Genomic DNA, 21,138 nt, shown 5'->3' with positions numbered 1-21,138 from the left:
TTATTCATGGCCTATGTAAAAGATTACGCATCAATATTAGAGAATGGATAATTCCTTTAAATTAAAAAAAAAAAAAAAAAAAAAATCTCTCAGGAATTCTATTTAATGTGGTCATGTGATGAGGACACAGGCGTTAACAGGCAGATGTCTGACTACTGTGCTGTGACTATAAGGGTCCATTCACATGGAGGAAAATGGCACTTTATTTGGTGCTGAATTCTCAACGCTGAAAAAAAGCCTCTCATTCATTTCAATGGGTTCCACTAGCTTTTTTTTCCGCTAGCAGAATTTCCCACTAGCGGAATTTTCCACGCTGAAAAAAAGCCTCGCATTGATATCAATGGATTCCGCTAGCGGGAAAACAAGCTAGCGGCACCCATTGAAGTTAATGGGAGGCTTTTTTTTCAGCGTGGAAAATTCAGTGCCAAGTTAAAGCGCAATTTTCCTCCGTGTGAACGGACCCTAACAAGCTGTGCACCGGTGTGTTCATCACATGACCATGGACTGTTTTTATCCACTGGGAGTAAGCAGAATGAATGACAGGAACAAGAAGAGATCTAGAAAACCCTGAGAGATTAATACATAAAGTATATTGGCAAATTATATAATATTTCATGATACAAACAATAACAAGTATTTACTAAAACTGGACAGCTCCTTTAAATAAATGTTTCTAGACAGTAGAATACTTGTAGAAAACCCACAGAAAAAAGGGAAGACCATATAAGTCCCATGTAGATGTTTCCCTTGTCTGAGTATAGGCCCAGTTTACATCTGCGCATGGGTATCTGTTTGGGGAGTCAGCTTTGGGACCCCCTCCCGAATGGAAACCTAGTCTACATAAAAAAGCGGTTACCTTAGGAAACCCATGGACCCCATAGGCTATAATGGGGTCCATGCGGTTTCCGCTTGCAGGACTTTTCTCTATGCAGTTTTCATGCGGAGAGGGGAACAATATGATCCGAATGCAGATGTGAACCGGGCCTTACTCAGTCCTGTAAGTAATAACTATGGCATCATGTTCTATGTCTATACATCTTTGTTAGTATTACTTTTATGTGGAATTAATAGGTTGTCTAATGAAAACCCTTTTTTTTTTCTATGTAGAAAAATACTGTGGGGTTCCAACCTTTATGACCTGCTCCAGAGCTGTAGCAAGGCTTTCTATCCCATGGCTACTGTCATTACTCTATGTCTAAATACATAAAAGTAGCTTGTTGGCACCCACTGAAAACCAGCACCCGGGGCACATGCCCTATATATGCCTCTCCAGATATACCCCTACCTGCTCTATTGCTGAGAACAGTGAATGGTAGCAACTACAAGTGCACCCTCGGCTCTGTCTGATGTTTCCATCCAATAATGGCTGCCTTGCTTTTGCCAGTGAACAGGGAATTAAGGCTCCTAGTTCTTTGTAAGGATGGGCATCACACAGGCTGGACCCTCACCTAGCTGACATTTCTATTCTGTCTAACTGACAGGTCATAAAGTAGAAAATACTTTTTAAAAAATCTCATAAAAGGCTTATTCCCATCTGGACAAAGAATATGCCATAAGTTTTCATGAGATGTGTGTCCTTCCTCCCTGTCTGACTATTTTAGGAAGTCCCACAGAGGTGAATAGAGAGAGTAAAGCAACATACTCTCTACTCACTGCAGTTGCAAGATGGGGTTGAGGTCCCTGTGAATTGGGACCTGCATTTTTTGGGGCAGTTACGGAATATCCCGTGTATATGCTAAAATATCCCATTTAACTTTTTCCTAGAGGGTGGCAATAACTAATCCCTGTGTAGGAATATTTCCTATAAGTCCTATATTCGGGTATGTATTAGGTGTGAAATTTAAGGAATATGGAGGCACTGTAGGTTTTCACCGAAGTGTGACTGTGCCTATTATGGCTCAGTAAAACTTACGGTACATTCACACGGAGGAAAATGGTGAGGAATTTGGTGTAGAATTTCAGCGCTGAAAAAAAAGCCTCCCGTTGACTTCAATGGATTCCTTTTTTCTGCTAGCGATGAAATTCCACACCAAATTCCTCACCATTTTCCGCCATGTGAATGGACCCTTAGAGGCTGTATGCCTATTTGAAAAAAGCCTTACACTGATACAACACTGTGCCATCTTCAGATGGAATTATAAGATATTGTATGCTCTATACAGGTTTTTTCTAGATGTCTACAAATGATGTTATCCAAGGAGTGATTCTAGAGATTCTTTGCTGCTTGAGGCTAGGTTCACATCTGTGCTTGGGTTTCCGTTCAGAGGAGGGGGGGTGGTCACTTGGGGACCCCCCTTACGAAAACCTAATCTGCATAAAAGCAATTACCTTAAGAAACCCGCAGACCCAATAAACTGTAATGGGGACTGCATGGTTTCTGTTTGGTTTCTGCCCAAAAAGGAATGCTTGCAGCGCTTTTCTCTCTGCATTTTTCATGCGGAGAGGTAAACGGAATCCCAATACGGAGTGCAAGTGCAGATGTGAACAGAGCCTGAGGCAAAAATTGTATCCTCAAGTTTCCTCACAGACCTAACTACATTGGGAGACATAGACTATCAGTGTTGACTAAGCAAACATTGCCAGCAATACATAACATTCATGTAAACATTTTGGCGCTTTAATTATTAAAATTTATTGATCACATCTAGAAGAAAAAGTGTCTCTTTGCCCACATACCAACCAATCATAGCTCAGCTTTCATTTTTTGTTTTATCTCTTTGTCCAGCTCCTTTTTTTTCTAAAAATAAATATAAAAGTCAGTATTTTATTATCTTGCTAGGGGCGCAGCCTTGCACACTCTGACATTGTCCTATCAGCTTTGCCTTGTATTAGAATGCACAAAAGACAAAAGAGATGGTAACACCCAGGTGTCAATTTATTCATACATTTCTAGTGGTATACGATGGGGCCCCACAGAGCCATCCCCATCTTAGATATCTGACCTGTGCTAAGTATAGGTCGTTGCACAGGGCAGAATCATTGGCTCTAAAAGCCCTGAAGCAGGACTGGCTGGCCGCTATCATTGTTCTAATGAGATGTTCCAGGTCTTGGCATTCAGAGGGCTGATGCATGCAAAGTTCAAATCTCCCCACCAACAGACCAAACAATACTGGGCCAGACGAATGTGAAAGCTAATGAAATAATTCTCCAACTCTGCTTCTTAAAACAATGGGGGCTGTGCATCAGCAGAGCTGGGTTTTCATCAGAGCTGTAATCCAGTATTATCGTTTTGCATCACGCTGGAACTATGTTGTAAATAGTCTTGGCACTATTCTCATGTCCCCGTTCAGTATAAATGTAACCAGGAGCTGTAGGCCCTTTACTGGAACAAGCGGGTACTGGCATACGGGTAAGATCTGCTTAATTCTTGGGCTTTTCTAATTGGGCTTCAAGTAAGGATTCCCAATCAGAACATTTCTGTACATGCTGACATACAGTATTCTACCTAAAACTCAACTATATAGAAATAAATTGAATCAAACTAGTGGTGAAAAGGATGTATGAAGCATCTAATGCCGATGTTATCGACTGACACAAAATACACAGTGGATTACATTCGTATGTGTTCTGATTTCTCTTAGGACTCTTGTGGGTGGTGGATAGTTATTTGATATTTTTTCAGATGATATTCAGTTGAATTCACTTTATGTTACACCCTTTATCGGACACGTTACAAACACGGCAGTGTTAATGGATGTACATTGTAATAGTTGTATGCTATTTGGAGATATCTAATTGACCACTAGTTGGAGACATAGTTGAGGCCTCATTCTTATTTCTTCTTTTACAAAGCATGACTTTTATATTTATCTAATGTATACTAGAATTTAAACCGCCATATAGCAGAGTTGAAAGGTTTACTTACTGTAACTGCATAGCCCATTTAATTTCTTTGGAAGCTATTATGCGTTTTTGAGTGGTTTTAATGATGCAGTTTTATTACAGGGATTGAACACTAATGTAACTTGGCCTTCCGATGGCAGCAATGAATGGTATTACTGTAATATATTAAAAGCTAAATATCATCATAAAGAATAGATAGAATTCTTTGTATTCAGTGTATGGGAATTTAGCGTTTACTTGTGTAGAAATGAAAAAGCTCAATTAATCAGAATTGAGGACTGAGAGGGAAAGTCTATAGGGTTAGACTAACTGTATCTTGACAGACCTACAGTAACTATTCTCTGGCTGCTGTCATGTATTTACTATTTTCTTGTAATTCTTTATGTACACTTGGAATAAATAGAAGGGATACAATATAATCACAATCTGAATATTGTGTGGACAACCAAGTGATACATTATGTGTAAACTAAGATTTATTAAGGTCAGGTTCTCATAGTCATCTAGCTCACTAAAAGCTAGTATGGACATGTGCTGGGAAGGGAAGGTAAACATGGGTTTCACCCTTGTGTTGTTTGTTACTAAGTTGCATTGTGCTGTTGTATAGTGTTAAAACCAATAATGATCAATTAACAATGAATATATTAGGTGCTATTTAAGGAGGAATTATAGCATGCGTCATGGAGATTTTTATGTTTCTGGTTGCAAGGACTATAATATCAAGATAGAGCAGACATCTGACTTCCTTTAACAGACAGATATATTTTAATCCATCTTCTTTTACAATAAGAAGATGCGCTTTATAGAATATCAACCTATTATACAGCATTTTGGAGTTCAGTCCATAGCCAGAGGAAGGTGAAGCTAACCATTCATTACCACCATGAGGAATGCATCGCACAATGACTAAGCAGTGAACTCTGTTTATGCTCCCAAAAAGGAATTGACTAGACAGCATGCATTGTATTGTATATTACTATGTCTCCTCATATTGTATATGTCTTGCAGGAACAAAACACCAGCATAACAATGGCATCTGACCATCAGACTCCAGCCACTAAACAACAGCAATCTAACTCAAAGGTGTGTGCAGGAAACCTAATTCTGAACAAATGCATTTCTGTTCTCCTACATATACTAGGAATGAGAATATATGATGAATATTCGTCCTTACAAATGACTTCTCACCTTGCATGACTTATCTGTTTTAGTAAATACGATGGAAATACCATTGTTGGAAAATCTTTTCTTGTACCTCCATGTTCTGCCATTCCTCTGTTATTCCTCCTACAAATTTATGAATTAACTGACAACTAGGTGTTACCAATTGGAGGTGTGTCCCTACAAGCTGTGCCCACTGTCCAATCAGTGCTGCCAGTATAAGACTGTGTAGGAGCCCACCCCTTTGACAATAAGAATGGTAACATTTGTCAAGTTAGACATACATTTACATGAAGAGCATTAGGCCTGGTCCACATCTGAGTTTGGTATTCCATTCGGGGAGTTCGCTTGGGGACCCCCCCGAATGGAATACCGAACGTATTAAAAAGCGGTCAGCTAAGATACTACATGGAACCCATAGACTATAACGGGGTCCTTGTGTTTTCCACACAGTGTCTGTGCGAAACATGCAGGAGAAAAGTAGTGCTACCGAACTTAGATGTGAATCGGGCCTAAGACAGGTTGCTAAGAAACAATGCTCCAGAATAGTTCTAAAGTACTAAACCATGTAATTTATGAGAGGTGAAAGGTCCTCTTTAATATCACCATGTACATGAAGACAATGCTCATATTTTGCTCAGGAATTATTATTTTTTTTATTAGCACATTGTTTCATGCCTGCTTTTTTACAATTATAGTGCACCTTACAATAAATGTGTAACTATACTATGTCATTTTAGATCCACAATTCTCTGCTCATCCATTTCTTAGTATATTCTCATAGCAGTTAGAGCTATAAAGAGCTTTCCTTCCATAGACATAGACCTAAAGAGGTGTTTTAATTCCTTTTTATTATCCCCTGCAACTATTTCTAATCACCTTCTTGACCTTTGTTTCACACATGAGCGATACATTGAAATGGAGCATCACCGCTCAGTCACCGATTTGTGATGTGTTTACACGTGGGCAGGATATCAACAAAGATCAGGGACCTGAATTGAGACTCTCTGCTAGGGTCAGTGCATACAGAGTTTTTTGGTGCTGATTTTGACGCTGAATCCGCCTTAAAATCAGCCTCCAAAAAAGCCTACCAATGGAGTTCTATTGGGAGGCTTTTTTGGAGGCTGATTTTGAGGCGGATTCAGCCAAACAGTTATGAGATCTTGAAGATTTTCTTATTTTAAGGTTCCTTGGGGTTCTGAACATCCCTTTAAATGCTATACTTCTACCAGTATGCAGCTACTACTAGCGGAAACTTAGACAACTACTTGTTACTATCTGTCTACTGAATCAAAAGTTTAAACAGTCTGCAGTAAAATCCTAAACTGCCCCTAGTGGTGGCTGCTGGTAGTCATAAATCTATCATTTATCAATCTATCCATACAGGGTATTTTTGACTTTTATTAGAAAAACTGAGCTCTAGCTGTAAGTTTACCTTCACATTATGTTCCTACTGCTTATTTAACAAATTGGGAACCTACCAACACATATGTTAAATGGAAACTTAGCAACATCCATCCCACATAGGTGCCAATGTTAAAAAAATCTTTGCATGTGGTATAAAATTTTCACTGGATACAGCACAAAAGCACAAAACCCTGACAAATAACAGGCTCTAATGAAAAACAATTTTTTAGCTTATTTTTCTATGGGTCCGTTTATCATGTGTGAAAGGAAAGCTTGTTACAGATGAGGTGGATGGGATTGTAAAGTAGCCTTATAAAGGCAGAATAAAGGCTTAAATATTTAGTGCAGAATTTGTTTTGATTAAAAAACTAATTGGTTTGTAAGTGGAAAGTCACCTAAAGTCACCTTACTTCCAACCCTACTACCATCTATAAAGGGTGTCTATACAGAAGTCCTGGGCTCTCTAAGGGTGAGTTCACACAATGGCTTTTGGCTCGTAATCTGGCATGTCTACGCCGCGGGAGTTTTTGCGGGCTGTATACGCTCCCATTGATTTCAATGGGAGCCGGGATCGTATACGCGGCGCTATTTTGCGGCCGTGATATTGCGGCCACAAAATCACGGCCGCAAAATAGCGCCACGTATACGATCCCGGCTCCCATTGAAATCAATGGGAGCGTATACGGCCCGCAAAAGCTCCCACGGCGTAGACGTGCCAGATTACGAGCCAAAAGACATTGTGTGAACTCACCCGAAGTCACTTCAAGCTTACTTGCATCCCTACCACTGGCCATAAAGGATATCTGTACAGAGTTCCTGGGATCTCTAAGCTTAGTGGCACAGTCACCTAACGTCACCTTACTTCCATCCCTACCACCATCCATAAAGGGTGTCTATACAGAGGTCCTGGGATCTGTAAGTCACTTCAACCTTACTTCCATCCCTACCACCGTCCATAAAGGTTATCTATACATAGGCCCTGGGATCTCTAAGCTTAGTGGCAATTGGTATGACAATAGTATAGCACCAGAATTTCTACTCAGAGCAGCTCTATCTCCTGTAACTAAACATCCAACGTCTGAAGCATTGTGGCGATTCTTTCTGAGATCACCAATGTTGCTTGGGTTAAGGGGATATTGTCACTCCTTAGGGAGAGACCACCATATAGGTGTGTGGAGACTTATTAAGCCTTTAGCACTCCACTTCACAAAGGACCATGGGAAGAATATGCAAATCTGTCTTCCATGATGTAATTAGGAAGTCAGCTGCTGCTGCCTCAGTGTTGCAAACCAATAGCGGGTGCTCACTGGAATGTGCAAGCCTGTCTTCCCTGATGTAGTTAGGAAGACAGACAATGTTGCTCGTTCAATCAATTTAATATGACAGTCGCCATTCTCTGCAACAGTGCAGGGCTTTAGCCTTATTATTTTTATAGAGTTTAAATGGAAAAGTTTGTTAAACAGAGCCTGACAGCAGAAAAATGATGTCGATCTGGGAGCCCCCTTTAATAGCCTGTAAGTGCTGAAGGACTTTTCTGTTTTCTGTCAGATATGATTCCTTTATTCTCTGCCTAGTTGTTCGAGCTATTGATTGTGAGACGTCTAATGTATTTATGAGATGCCTTGTTTACTCCTCCCTCATATTACCGCCAGCCTGTGATTGATAAATTTCTCCACACAGCTGATAGATTAGAAATAGAATTTATCAATGCAGGAAGGAGTGATGGAAGGAATCAATGCATCTCATGAATATATCAGACTTATGCATAAAGTACAATGCTCATTGCAGATTCATGACACCATGTTCTGACACTTGATAGACTTACCTTCATATGCTAAGTATTTCAAGAGCTATTAAATAGAGTCCTCCGATCAGTCAGTATTTTCCTGCTCTGTTCATGCAGAAAGGCTATTTTTAACTGCCAGGTACCAGGATGGCGATATTAATGGGATATTCCAGGACTTTTATATTGATGACCTTAGGACAGGTCATCAATATGAGATCGGTAGGGCTCCAACTACCAACAATCTCACTGATCAGCTGATTGATAGGCCGTGGCACTTGAGCAAGTACTGCAGTTTCTTCTTAGTGACAGCTACTTTGCAATACATGGCACAGTGCCTGTTACACAGTAAAGAGGACACAATACTCACCCAAGTGCCAATGTCCTTTCAAGCAGGTAAGTAGTGGAAGTGCCAGGAGCTGGACCCCACCAATCTGATATTGATTACCTAAGGAGAGATCATCAATATAAAAGTTCTGGAACACCCCTTTAAATACAAAGCAAAATTGGAAAATTGCATTGGTGGCCATTCTAGATTGGTTATGGGTTAACTCATTAGTATTTTATTCTAATTAACATAACTACATCCAGATGGATATGAACGATCACACTCCCTCCTTATTTCATTAAAGAGGATCTATCACCAAGTACAAAATAATAAATGCCGTAAATATAAAATGCTGCTATGCTCCCGATCAATTCAGCCTTTTTATTTTTAAGCCCAGAGGAATTTTAAAATTTTTGTTTTAACTCCCACCTTCCAAACCCCAAAATGTTATTTTGCTATTCACAGAGCTATATGAGGGCTTAATGTTTGTGGAGCAAATTGTTCTTCATAATGATACCATTAATTATTCTGTACAATGTACTGGAATGCTGGAAAAAAATTCTGAATGGGGTGGAATTAATGAAAAACTGCATTTGTGTGATTTTTATGCGGCGTTCACGCTGCAGCCAAAATGCTATGTCATCTGTATTCTATATTTCGGTACAATTCCGGGGATACAAAATTTATATGATTTTATTTACATTTTAACCACTTAACAAAAATCAGAAACTTTGCAAAATTTTTTTTTCTAAAAGTCACCATCTTCTGACACTGTAACTCTTTTTTGGAGCTATTATCTTATTTAAGGGGTTATCCAGTTCTAACATTGATGACCTATCCTACAGTTTGTATGGTGAGTGAACATTGCAACTCACAGTATGTAAACATTACCAAAAGCCAGTCTGTCTTGCAAGTGATGTTCGGGGGTCCTGGGTGTCAGATAGCTGAAGATCTAATATTGATGGCCTATCTTAAGGATAAGGCATCATTGTTAAAAACTGTATAACCCCTTTAAACATATGTAAACTGGAGCAAAACATGTCAAGTGGAAAAGAGAATTTAAGTGAAAAAATGGAATGCCTATATTCAACTATAAATTTTTTTTGGGTTCATTGACGTATTTTTTAAATGAATTTTTATATTAAATATTTTAGATGTCTCATGTTTTTATCTATATCATATTATTATCCTGCAGTTTCCGACTATGGCCAATAAGCCATATAACATGCTGTCACTTCCTGTTTCCTGTAGGAGATTTCTGCATTAGCTTCCTCACTTATTAGCACACGCTATTATGCATATGGTGATAAGACATAGAATCCATCACAATTGACTATTTATCTACCCCCGCCTTTGTATAATGACCTCTGCAAAAAAATCAGTAGGGTTTGCTCCAGACCATTGTGTCTATGGCTCATGGTCCATCTGGAGGAGATAGGCAGGTTTAGTGACAACAGTTGGATTTGCAAGATTTTTAGAATTTTTTAAATATAAATGATAAAATGGAAAATGAAGAACAACAGCACCAAACATTCTTTAAAAATATGGTTAACAGGAAGTAGTCACTACCAAAACCATATACCATACCAGTACCGTATAGCGCTCAGATCTGTGACCACAGTACTATAATTTGTCTGAAAGACTACTTTATTTTGACTATGCATTGGGGGTGAGTTCTGGGGCAGTAAGATCTTCCTCTCACACAATAGTCCTCTTGGTAAAATTGACATAACCTTTTCCATACCTCCTCCTCAGCAAGAGATTCTTAAAGCTTAGAAATGATTGAGATCCATATTAGATTTTTTTCCTGGATTGTTTCATTTTTTGAAGGCTACTATTAAATGTGAAATTGTGAAATATTTGGTGCATCTGCATTCCATCTTAAATTCTGATTTCAATTTTACAGATTATTATCTTTGAGCAAGAAAACTTCCAAGGCCGCTGCCATGAACTCAGTGGACCCTGTACCAATCTGAAAGAGGCTGGCATGGAGAAAGTTGGCTCAATCCTCGTGAACTCTGGACCGTATGTATCCGAGTGTAATTCAGTAAGCTCTAAGTACTATTGTGAAGATACATCAAAGTATTCTTTAACAAGAAGTGAATACATTCTTGTAATTCTTGTCCTCTATTAATTGACTAAGGCTAGTGTTATAGGGCAACATGTGTCTAGTGACACAAATTCTTACCAAAGCTTTCTATGTATCTTTATTGTGTTGTATTGGACATGCAATATTGTGGGACTGCAACTGGCACAGAAAATTCAATCCTGTTGGATTTTGGTTACATGCAACTTTTTTTTTACCATAGACTTCAATAAAAGTCACATGCGACTGCAACTAGTATGACATGTCTATGACTTTTCTGTGTTTTTACAGCTCTCACAAATTTGCGTAATTTTTGTGCAACTTTTTGTCACATGAAACGTGTCACCGTGTAGCCGTACCCTAAATGAACATGCCAAAGTGTAGCTATTTTACTTACTAATCTCATATACTGTAGAAACGTATTCAAACTAAACTTCTGTATTATATAAAGGTAGAATTGTATTATGACAAGTATGAGCTGGTCCATCAATCCAATCTCCAAAGTTCCATATGGTAATTGACAACTTTCTAAAATCCTGAGATGGACATGACAAAGGAAAACTGTCTGATCAATGGGGATTGATTACTTGGACACCCACCAAGCATGGGACTGCTCTAGAAAGCTGAGGACAGTGTTTTAATTACAAGGATGTCCTTTTAAGTACAGGCATTAGGATGCTTTTATTGTATGATACCATTGTATGATATTGTATGATACCATTGTATGATAGTGTACGATTTTACTGTGTTTAATTACGAGAACGTCCCTTTAAGTACAGGCATTAGGATGTTTTTATTGTATGATTTTACAGTATTTCAGGAAATGCACATTGAAAATGTTTTGGAGCAGAAAATGGAATGTGAAAAATTAATTAACCATATGGAAGATAATGTATGTAAATGAATAGTTAAACAGACAGCCATGGATAAGAAAGCTTAAATATGATGCTATATAATACTTCTAGTTTTTAGATTAGTGAAATGATTTAGACCCTCAGGCCCTCCAGGTGGAAGGCAACCATATGTATACATCACACTGAATTAGGTCAGTTGTGTGTATATTATTATCATCCAGTAAGAAATCCTTTTATGTTATCAGCTTACTGTAGATTACTTATAAGCAGTATATAAGCAGCGGGCATTTGTGACCTCACCCATTGGTTTAGTACTTGATACTAATTGTAGCAATGGAATATTTATAGCACGGAACGGTTGGATTCATTTTCAGCCTGTAACAAAAATATATCTGCTACAAAACATATGTGGAAAGGTAGGCAGATGACATAAGATGAATAACCCTTCAGCCATGTACTAGGCATCACATAGTGTACCAATTTTAGCTGGAGTAGGGTTTTTAATATTTTTTTTTTGCTGTAGGTTTTTGCTGTCCGCTTGAAAAATCTGACATCTTTGTGAACAGACACTTAAGGACAGACACGGTTGTAAAAGAACGCACATGATGTCCCATTAAATCAATGCAAAATGTAACGGAGACAGCTAGTGTCCGATGCTAATGTCCGCGCAAGATCTTGCGCGGACATTAGCATCGGACACTAGCTGTCGGACACCGACGCTAGTGTGAACGCCCCCTAGTTGTTGTGCCTTGTATCCCTGTCTGTGTGTCTTTTTATTATGTATGATTGGCCTTTGCGCTTCTGCCATGCATGCATCTCTGCCATCGTGTGGCTACATATATTCTTCTGTTATGTATTCCTATGTGAGCACATTTCTCCTTCCGCCATATTTGTATTTCTGTTTGCCATGTTTGGATGTTCCTTTGTCTGCTGTGTTTGAAGGCTTGTCCTTCCATCCTGGCATGTTTGTATCTCTGCTTCCTGTAGTCTTCAGGTTTCTGTTATAAATGTAGGACCTACAGTCTTCTGTTATATTTACATCTCTGCTACTTGTGGCCTCTGAACTTACTTTATGTTTGCACTTCTACTACCCATCCTGATGTCTTACCTTGGAATCATATTTTTGACCTGGTCCCTGTTATCTGATGCTCTGGTCTGTACGTGATTTAGGGTCTCTGTTACCATTGCTGAATACCTGTCTGTTTATATTCTGTGTATGTGTTTTGTCTATTCTGATTTTAGTCTATATTCACACTATGAATTTTGCCTGACTGTGTGGCCTGCTATCCCGTAGTTCCTGACCTTCCTGGTCAGCCACTACCAATGCCGGGACCACCTGGCAGATTTCCCTCTGTAAAATTTAGATCCCTGTATGGGGTTAAAGCATGAATACTGTGGCGTTTGCTTAGACAATGCCCTGATAGGTGGCCCTAAAGCTGGTCATAGACCTTAGATTTTAGACTGCTGAAGTGGCAGATATTGAACATTCAACAAACCATCATCTGTGCATAAACCTATGAACATTTGTCTCATACAGCCAACCATGAATTTGAGCTGGTCACAACCAAAATTGGTTGTGTTGGATTTTTCTGCCCATCTGTCAGATGTAATCATTTCTGTAAGGACTAGACTGACAGATCTGTGGCCAGTTTGTGTATTGTAAACATGTATTTTTCCAAATCTGGGCTGGTCAAAACCCTGTGTAATGAACGTTCTTCTCAATGTTCTTTCTTGTTTGTGTTTTTAGAACAGTCATCTGTACAAATGATCAATGAACTCTTATTTCAGAGGGGCAATGGCAGTCTAAATTCTAATGTTTACAGCCAGTTTATGTCTAACTGGTTTGGCAGAACAGTGGCTCCTTAATCCACTCCCATCAAAATAAGACTGCTTCAGTTACATACAAGTTATAGAAAAGCCCAGACACAGTAAAGATATGTATTAGTTACATTAAACCCAGTAAAGTTAGAGTTCCTTTGTGTTATAATTGAGTTTGTTCATTGAAAAAGTCCAGTGTATTTTTCAACAGGCTGTTTATGATCACCAGCTATCATTTATTTACCCATAGTGATATCTGTTACTGTCACTTTAACATTACTAAGGTTGTCGGGCAACACGGTGACTCAGTAGTTAGCACTGCAGCCCTGCAGCACTAGAGTCCTGGGTTGGAATCCTATCAAGGACAAAACAACTGCAAAGAGTTTGTATGTACTACCTATGTTTGCGTGGATTTCCTCCCGTACTCTAAAGACATACTGATAAAGAAAAATGTACATTGTGAGCCCTATATGGGGCTCACAATCTACATTAAAAAACCAAAAAAAAACCCCATTACTATGTTTGTGTTAGAGAACTAGAAAGGGGCTAGATAGAATTCTAGGAGCCTTCAGAGTATCATACATGACTTTTTTAAGGCTGTTTGTAGTTCTGGGTTGTAACAAACTGGTTCTGGCTGTAATCGCACTTTTGGCTCAAATTATTGAAGCCGTAAACAAATCGAAGTTTCAAAGGTTCTCTCATCTCTAGTTGTAAAGCATTAACAATTAAAAGCGGTTACCTGCAGAAACTGTGGACCCTATAGACTATAATGGGGCCCGCTGTGTTTCCGCCCAAAAAATATGGAGAGAAAAGTCATGCTCACAGGACTGTTCTCCGCATTTTTCAAGCAGATTCGGGGACGGAATCCCTGAACGTAGAGCGAGTGCTGGTGTGAATCTAACCTAATACATTAGGGAAAATGAAAAGGAAGTTATATTTATTTAAAAGAGTTTTACTAAAGAAAATTCCAAACAAATGGTCAGCTGAATAGCTACATGTATAACACCTTTAGGAATCTATTTGTTGTTTAGTTTTTGAAGTTTTTTCATGATTCTTGCACAAGGGTTGACAGGCACTAGACATTACTTCCATTTGTGCTTGTCTGGATGTCGTAGAACATCATTATATAATGTTTCTGAAGACAAAGCTCTGAGATGATTCCTACTTCAAAAAAATGGAGCCTAAAATTGTATTTTATTTCACAGCTGGGTAGGATATGAACAACAAAACTGCAAGGGAGAGCAATTTGTCTTTGAGAAGGGAGAATACCCTCGTTGGGATTCCTGGACGAATAGCCGAAAAAGTGACAGCATCTCTTCTCTGAGGCCAATCAAAGTGGTGAGAAAATGTGACAGCTTGAGTATAATTGCCTTTCTATGCAATACCGTCTGCTCCAATGATTTACCTATATTTTATTTTACTGTTTGTCGCTTCTTTTCTGCCTAACAGTAAATAATACACAGTGACTGCATCTGTATCAGTAAAATTTGTGAAATAAGAATACTTTCTGCATTAAGTATAATGGTATCTATTTATAATGGCCAACCTTACAACGGAGATGACATAAATTCATAAGGAAGCTTTATTTACATTTAGCTGCAATTTTTGCTGTAGCAAAACAGAAAAGTAATGTAAAAGATTTGTGCACATAGCAGTAGTATTGATTTGGGTTGTATGCAGGGTCATGTGCTCTATTTTTAGATCAGTATACATGACAATATAAGATGGCAGTCTAACGCCTATGGTTCTGGAATAAATCTGTTAAGATGCTAAAAAACATAAAATGTATAGAATTGAGAGTTAAATGACTGCCAATATATTGGTGGTAATTTGTTTGCAAACCTTGTAAACTTAGTGTGTTGCACTTCTATAGAAGCTGTTATGGTCTACATGTGAAGTTACTTTTCTTAAAAATTCACCAGCAGCGCTACATTGTAGGGACACCTTTCTGAACAGCTTTTTATATTCCCAGTTTTACCAGTCCATTTTTTCCTGTATTTGTGTGTTGTCTGGTTAGCATGCCAAAAGACTTCTAGATCTAATGATTTTAGATTTATATAGTAGTTTTATTTTGTCTTCAAACTACAGACAATGCTTCTATTACTTGTCCTGAACGTAGCTTTGTTTTTTTCTCATTCACCATCTACTTCTCAAACCAAATAACAGAACAAAAGAACAATTATCTCATCCTTCCAGCTACTGTTTATTATGATCTGAAATGAAATGACCCTTGTGTTGATGGTACTATGTGCACCTTGTGCAATAGGATGTACTGAATGATGACTTTCTGGCAGTTTGTCAGTAATTTGTCCTTCCATGGACACGTGTAGTTATCTGAGGATTTATAAATACAACCCTGCTACAGCAGACTGAGGACCTTTCTTCTCTTGGTTGTACTAGTATTTTCTTGTGTAGTACAGCCTCATCTATGAAAGGGATATAACATGTATTTTAGTGATGACATTGTTTATTTCTGTCTGACGTGCCTCGGCTCATCTATCATATCTTTTATGCTTACATATTGCTAGTTATCTTTTATTCTTTCTTGTGTCTTAATGAAACCCTTCCTAACATTTGCTTTATATGTACTGAACATCATAATGTCAGGCAGGGGAATATTTAGAGAGCTCAGTAGTTGATCCCTCTCCTTATACTGAGTATGGTCCTGTACTATACATCAGGCACCCAGAGGTAACAGCCGTGAGCAGAATCAGCACCAATTCCGGTTGTTTAACCACTTTAGATGCTGAGGTTTATTGTGACCATGGTATCTAAATTGTTATAGCGCATGGGCGATTGGTTGTCATGACAGCGTGTGGCCTATTGTCACTTTACAACTTCTATTATACCCAGCCAGAGGCAGAAGCGCAATATAGTCTTATAATTAGAATAAAAATGAGAATAATCTCTCTTAAAAAATAAACCCATTAGGTATCACCGCACATGAAAATTCCCAAACTCTTACATTATGAAAGAATTTATCCTGTATGGCACTGACCTGCAGAATAATGTGTTGTTATACCACAGTGAATATCATAAAAACAAAATCCATTGAATACAGTGTATTTCTTCAATACTACCTCATTCAGAATTCATTTCCACGTTCCCATTTTATGTAATTGTAAATGGTGTCATTAGGAAGTACAGTTTTTCCCCCAGTTTTAACAAAAAAATACAAGCCCTCTAGGCCTGTGTGAATGGAAAAAGTAAAAACAAGAATCTCTTTTGGAATGCAAAGAAGAAAAAATGAAAGTCAAAAATTTGCGGCAGCAGGAAGGGGTTAAACTGTCCTGTATTTCAGGTTATAAAAGTGATATCACCCTTTTTGCTGTTATATTGTGTTCCTATCCCCTTCCACTTGTCCCTAATCCTTGCCTCATGTCTATAGTTACATTGCATGACCCTTATGAACAGAGATGGGCGAACCTCTGAGGATTTGTTTCGGTTTGGGTAGCTCGTGTCCAAGATTAGTTTTGGATTGAACAAGTTCCACACTTTCAAAATGGCTTAAAAAATAATGTAAAACACTGTCAGAGCTACTGGAAACCTATCTATCCATTTTCTAGCTCTCTAAGGCAAACACAGCCAAAGTTAGGTCAAAGTAAAAGTGACATTATTATATACTGGGGTCTCTTCAGAATCCACAGTTTAATAGTTGGAGGCCCAGGGGAGTTGTAAAAAAAAACAAAAAAACCCCCCCCCAAAACCCCAAAACATTCATACTCTCTTTCCATGACTTCTTTTGGACCTCCTCACAGCGTTTGGTGCTATGTCTTCGGCTCCTCGGTGATATACTCTGGGGTCACCAATGAGGCCTGTGATTGGGCCTCAGCGATGCCAATGGCACACCAAATGTCATGATGTCATCACAGGCCTCAGTGGTGACCCCTAGCCCATTACATTCCCAGGAGTGTGCCCAATGTTTTTTTATTTTTGTAACCCCTTTGGACCCAGAATATAATGCAGCAGTTGTTGATGTCACCCATCTCTAGTTATAAATCAGATGTCGTGCAATGCAAAAAGTGAAGAGGTCATGGCACTTTCACAAAAGGCACGGCCTCTTCACTCAGCTGATCAGCAGGGATCCTGGGTGTTGGACCCTCACTGATCTTTTATTGAGGACAACCTATTTTGTTGTCAATTATTTAGTAGTCTTATGCTGGGAAATTATTAATAAGGTAGGGAAAGGTACTGTATATAGTATAACTATAACTGATACGTACAAGCAGGCCTTCACGTCCAGGTTTTTGTGGTTTTTGTGTGGAATTTTAGTATTTTTTTTTCCTAATTTTCTTTAATGATTGCACTCTTGTAGTGTACGCTTCTGAAAAAATGATTTTAGTCTTAATACAAGCATTATCTTATGGCTATAAATGATCATTTCCAGGACAGCCAGGAACATAAGATTGTCCTATATGAAAACCCAAACTTCACTGGGAAAAAGATTGAGATCATTGATGACGATGTCCCAAGCTTTCACGCTCATGGCTACCAGGAAAAAGTGTCTTCTGTGAGAGTACAAAGCGGAACGTAAGTTAACCATGATCAACCCTGTGTTACATTCTCTATAGAAAATAAAACTGAGCTTTCTTCTTAGGAACGAAAATTAGAGCAGAAGGGAAATGTACAGTCTCTTCACAGCTGTTTAAATCCAGTCGTGTAACATATGTCATACATTTGGCCTCTAGGGAACATCTGAACATCACAGATAAGTCTTTAGCATAGGGTACAGCAGGAGATCAAACAGAGCAGACTTGTATGCAATGTGTTCATCTAAAATAATGCTTGCTATGAAGTAATGCTATGAATGTATTTTGAACTCTTATACAATGTTAATGTTCTTATATTGCATCAGTGGAAAATTTTAACTGAAGTTTGAGTAGATTTTTACATTTTGAAATATGGGAAGCAATGTATTATGTGTGCATTGAGATGGCGAAATGGCATCATGTACCTCATCCAGCTGTTTCAATGACATCAAGTCTGTATAGCTTGCCCGGTAGATAGCAATATAGAACAATTATACACATGACTCGGTTTATTACATTTTTTCCTGTGCTGAAATAATTTATAATTTTTAGTATCCCTTCTCCATCACCAGCAACTAAAAATGGTGCAACTGGTTTCATTGGTGGAGTGAAGAAGGAAGTGCTAGTAGGTTCTACGTAGGTTATACCCTGCTCCTCCTGTTGTAGTCTCTGTCCATGATAGCCCTGTGACTGTAGAGTGTGAACATGATCCTTTACTACTGTTATATTCTAAAAAACACATGAACTAGTATTGAGGGAGATTGTGGAATAAAATCTGCAGAACAATAGGCAGAAAATTGGCCTCATTTAAAGCTCTAGGACTTGTGATATCAACTTCATTAGGCAAGCAGAATGCTTACTACATGACTGTATAGGTGAGATGTCCTTAAAGCATATCTGTTGTCTCACTTGACTTTTTAGGATTTGCTATTAGGTGTGTACATGAGAAGAAACTATTTTTGGACACTATATGAGTTTTATAAATATGAAATGTTAGCACTTTTCCCCTCGGCAGGCTCTGTCTGTAGTTTGCAGTTCTTCCTGAGCTGTTAGGTGGAGACTACCCCATGCAGTAAGTAGAGGACAATTTGCTCCATAACTTTATCACATCAATTCAGAAACAGCTCATCCAGGACATATATATATAGTGATGTACTGATGGATGTGAATACAGCACTTGCACTTTCGTTGTGCTAAAAATTCTTATTTAGTTCCAGCATCAGCCTAAACCTGTGTATCGGCTGCTTGTGCTCACTATTCCCCCTCCATATACTTCTATTGACATGAGTAATGTAATATATGTGACCTGCAGTCCATCTTGAGATGGTTATAGCAGAAATGTCTGAGTGAAATTCAGTTTAGTGGAGGGAGAGGGAGCAAGGAAACACTCTGATAGGAGGAGAAAGAAGCATTTTCCTCTAAGATATATTACAAAGTTTCTTATAATTGCCTTATAAGTGCCAAAATAAGGCTGGCTTTACACATGATATATGAGGCTAGTAGTGTGTTAGTCTGACAGTGTTGCCTGCATGTTACTATTGTAGCCCTATACTCTACTCCATCTAATATTACAATATTTAAACAAGAACATACCAGTAGAGATGAGCGAGTAGTATTCGTTCGAGTAGGTATTCGATAGAATACTACGGTATTCGAAATATTCGTACTCGATCGAATACTACTAGCTATTCGCAGTAAATATTCGATTCAGAACCAGCGTTGATTGGTTCAACGCTGGTTCTGCACAATGCTCGTCCTTGCTAGGAGCAGGCAGCTTGCTGTTACGAAGGAGCTGACTTTTTCTCATAGGAATGAATTAACCAGCGTTGCTTGGCCAGTGTACAGCATTCGGCCAATCAACCCTGGTTCTGCCAGAGGCTCGTCTGTATGGAGGTGGAGTCTAAGATCGGACCACAGCACACAGCAGTCTCCATTGTGGTCCGATCTTAGACTTTGCTTCCTCACAGATGAGCCTCCGGCAGAACCAGCATTGATTGGCCGAATGCTGTACACTGGCCAATCAACGCTGGTCAGTTCATTCCTATGACAAAAAAAGTCAGCTCCCTCGTAACAGCAAGCTGCCTGCTCCTAGCAAGGATGAGCCTGCTGCAGAACCAGCGTTGATTTGCCGCAGGCTCGTTTTTGCTAGTTGTGAGAGCTGGCAGCTTGCGGTTACGAGGTTGCTTACTTTTTATCAGCGCAATTGCAAGCGCTGTGCAATTAAAACGCACGGACCCCATAGACTATAATGGGGTCCGTGCACTTTAACTGCACAGCGCTCCTCCTAAACACTCTCCTCCTGCTATTCGTGGACTTGGTGACTCTCCTTTAGTCGAATAGTGGTTTCCCCTGAAACAAGCATTTTTTCCCATAGACTATAATGGGATTCGATATTCGATCGAGTAGTCAAATATTGAGGCTCTACTCGAAACAAATATCGAATCTCGAATATTTCACTGTTCGCGCATCTCTACATACCAGTATTTAACATGCCACTCTTCAAAGCAAGTTATCCCCTATAAATACAGTACCTAACCTACCATAAAATGTGTAATTCCCATAATCATGTTATAATACTTTCTGATACGTTAAACCTTTCTTTACAGGTGGGTTGGCTATCAGTATCCAGGTTACAGAGGTTACCAGTACCTGTTTGAGAAGGGGGATTATAAGGACAGCTCAGATTTTGGCGCCCAACACCCCCAGATCCAGTCTGTGAGGCGCATTCGTGATATGCAGTGGCACCAGAGGGGAGCTTTCCACCCTACCAGTTAAAAGAAACAGTTCTTCCATCTAGTGCCACTTACGAGACAGAGACACCGAAAGGCTTTTACGTGATCTGCTGCTGTTTTTCCCATGGCATGGTTAACCCGCATGCCACTGTGTGACTAAACCTGCTGAAGCAATTTAATAAAAGCTTTGAGTTCCAAACTCCTGCTGACTCCATGATTGTGTTCTTTATGCATGTAACAATAATGTTCTGGAGGAAACCTAATCTACTGGATTATTATGGGAACCAGCATAGAAGTGATTAGAGTATATAGTGTTGTGGTCTCTAAAGCTCTGTAAGGGGGTATTCACACTACCGTTGTTAATGTCTGTTGCTGTTTTCTGTCATAGGATGACAGCAGTTGACAGTAAACTGTTGCAGGGAATGGTCATAGACTGATTCTGTGTCCGTTCCCATTGACACTAAAATAAACAACATGATGGAAGTTGTCTTGCATGCAGGACTTTATCTTTGTTACGAAGGTAAACAAACATGACAGAAGATAGCTTCCATCATTTCTTTACATTAGTGTCAATGGTAATAGACACAGAATCAGTCTA

The 21,138-nt window shown here is 39.0% G+C and overlaps 1 protein-coding gene across 1 annotated transcript; it reads left to right on the top strand.

Annotated features, from left to right (window-relative positions):
- The first annotated feature begins 3,215 nt into the window (after positions 1 to 3,215).
- CRYBB2 (crystallin beta B2) lies at positions 3,216 to 20,742 on the top strand. The gene is made up of 6 exons (XM_075276623.1): positions 3,216 to 3,349; positions 4,851 to 4,925; positions 10,428 to 10,546; positions 14,485 to 14,617; positions 17,667 to 17,809; positions 20,415 to 20,742. Exons 2-6 carry the CDS (start codon positions 4,872 to 4,874, stop codon positions 20,581 to 20,583), a joined length of 618 nt encoding a protein of 205 aa, XP_075132724.1. The 5' UTR covers positions 3,216 to 3,349; positions 4,851 to 4,871; the 3' UTR covers positions 20,584 to 20,742.
- Positions 20,743 to 21,138: the final 396 nt, after the last annotated feature.

Source organism: Leptodactylus fuscus, chromosome 1, assembly GCF_031893055.1.
Source record: "Leptodactylus fuscus isolate aLepFus1 chromosome 1, aLepFus1.hap2, whole genome shotgun sequence".
Classification (NCBI taxonomy): domain Eukaryota; kingdom Metazoa; phylum Chordata; class Amphibia; order Anura; family Leptodactylidae; genus Leptodactylus; species Leptodactylus fuscus.
This window is presented reverse-complemented; position numbering and strand designations above follow the sequence as displayed.

Excerpts from the sequence above, each read along its gene's own strand:
- CRYBB2 (XM_075276623.1), top strand. The coding sequence starts at position 4,872 with ATGGCATCTGACCATCAGACTCCAGCCACTAAACAACAGCAATCTAAC. Across the intron at positions 10,547-14,484 it reads ATCCTCGTGAACTCTGGACC|CTGGGTAGGATATGAACAAC; the intron begins GTATGTATCCGA and ends TTTATTTCACAG. Across the intron at positions 17,810-20,414 it reads GTGAGAGTACAAAGCGGAAC|GTGGGTTGGCTATCAGTATC; the intron begins GTAAGTTAACCA and ends CTTTCTTTACAG.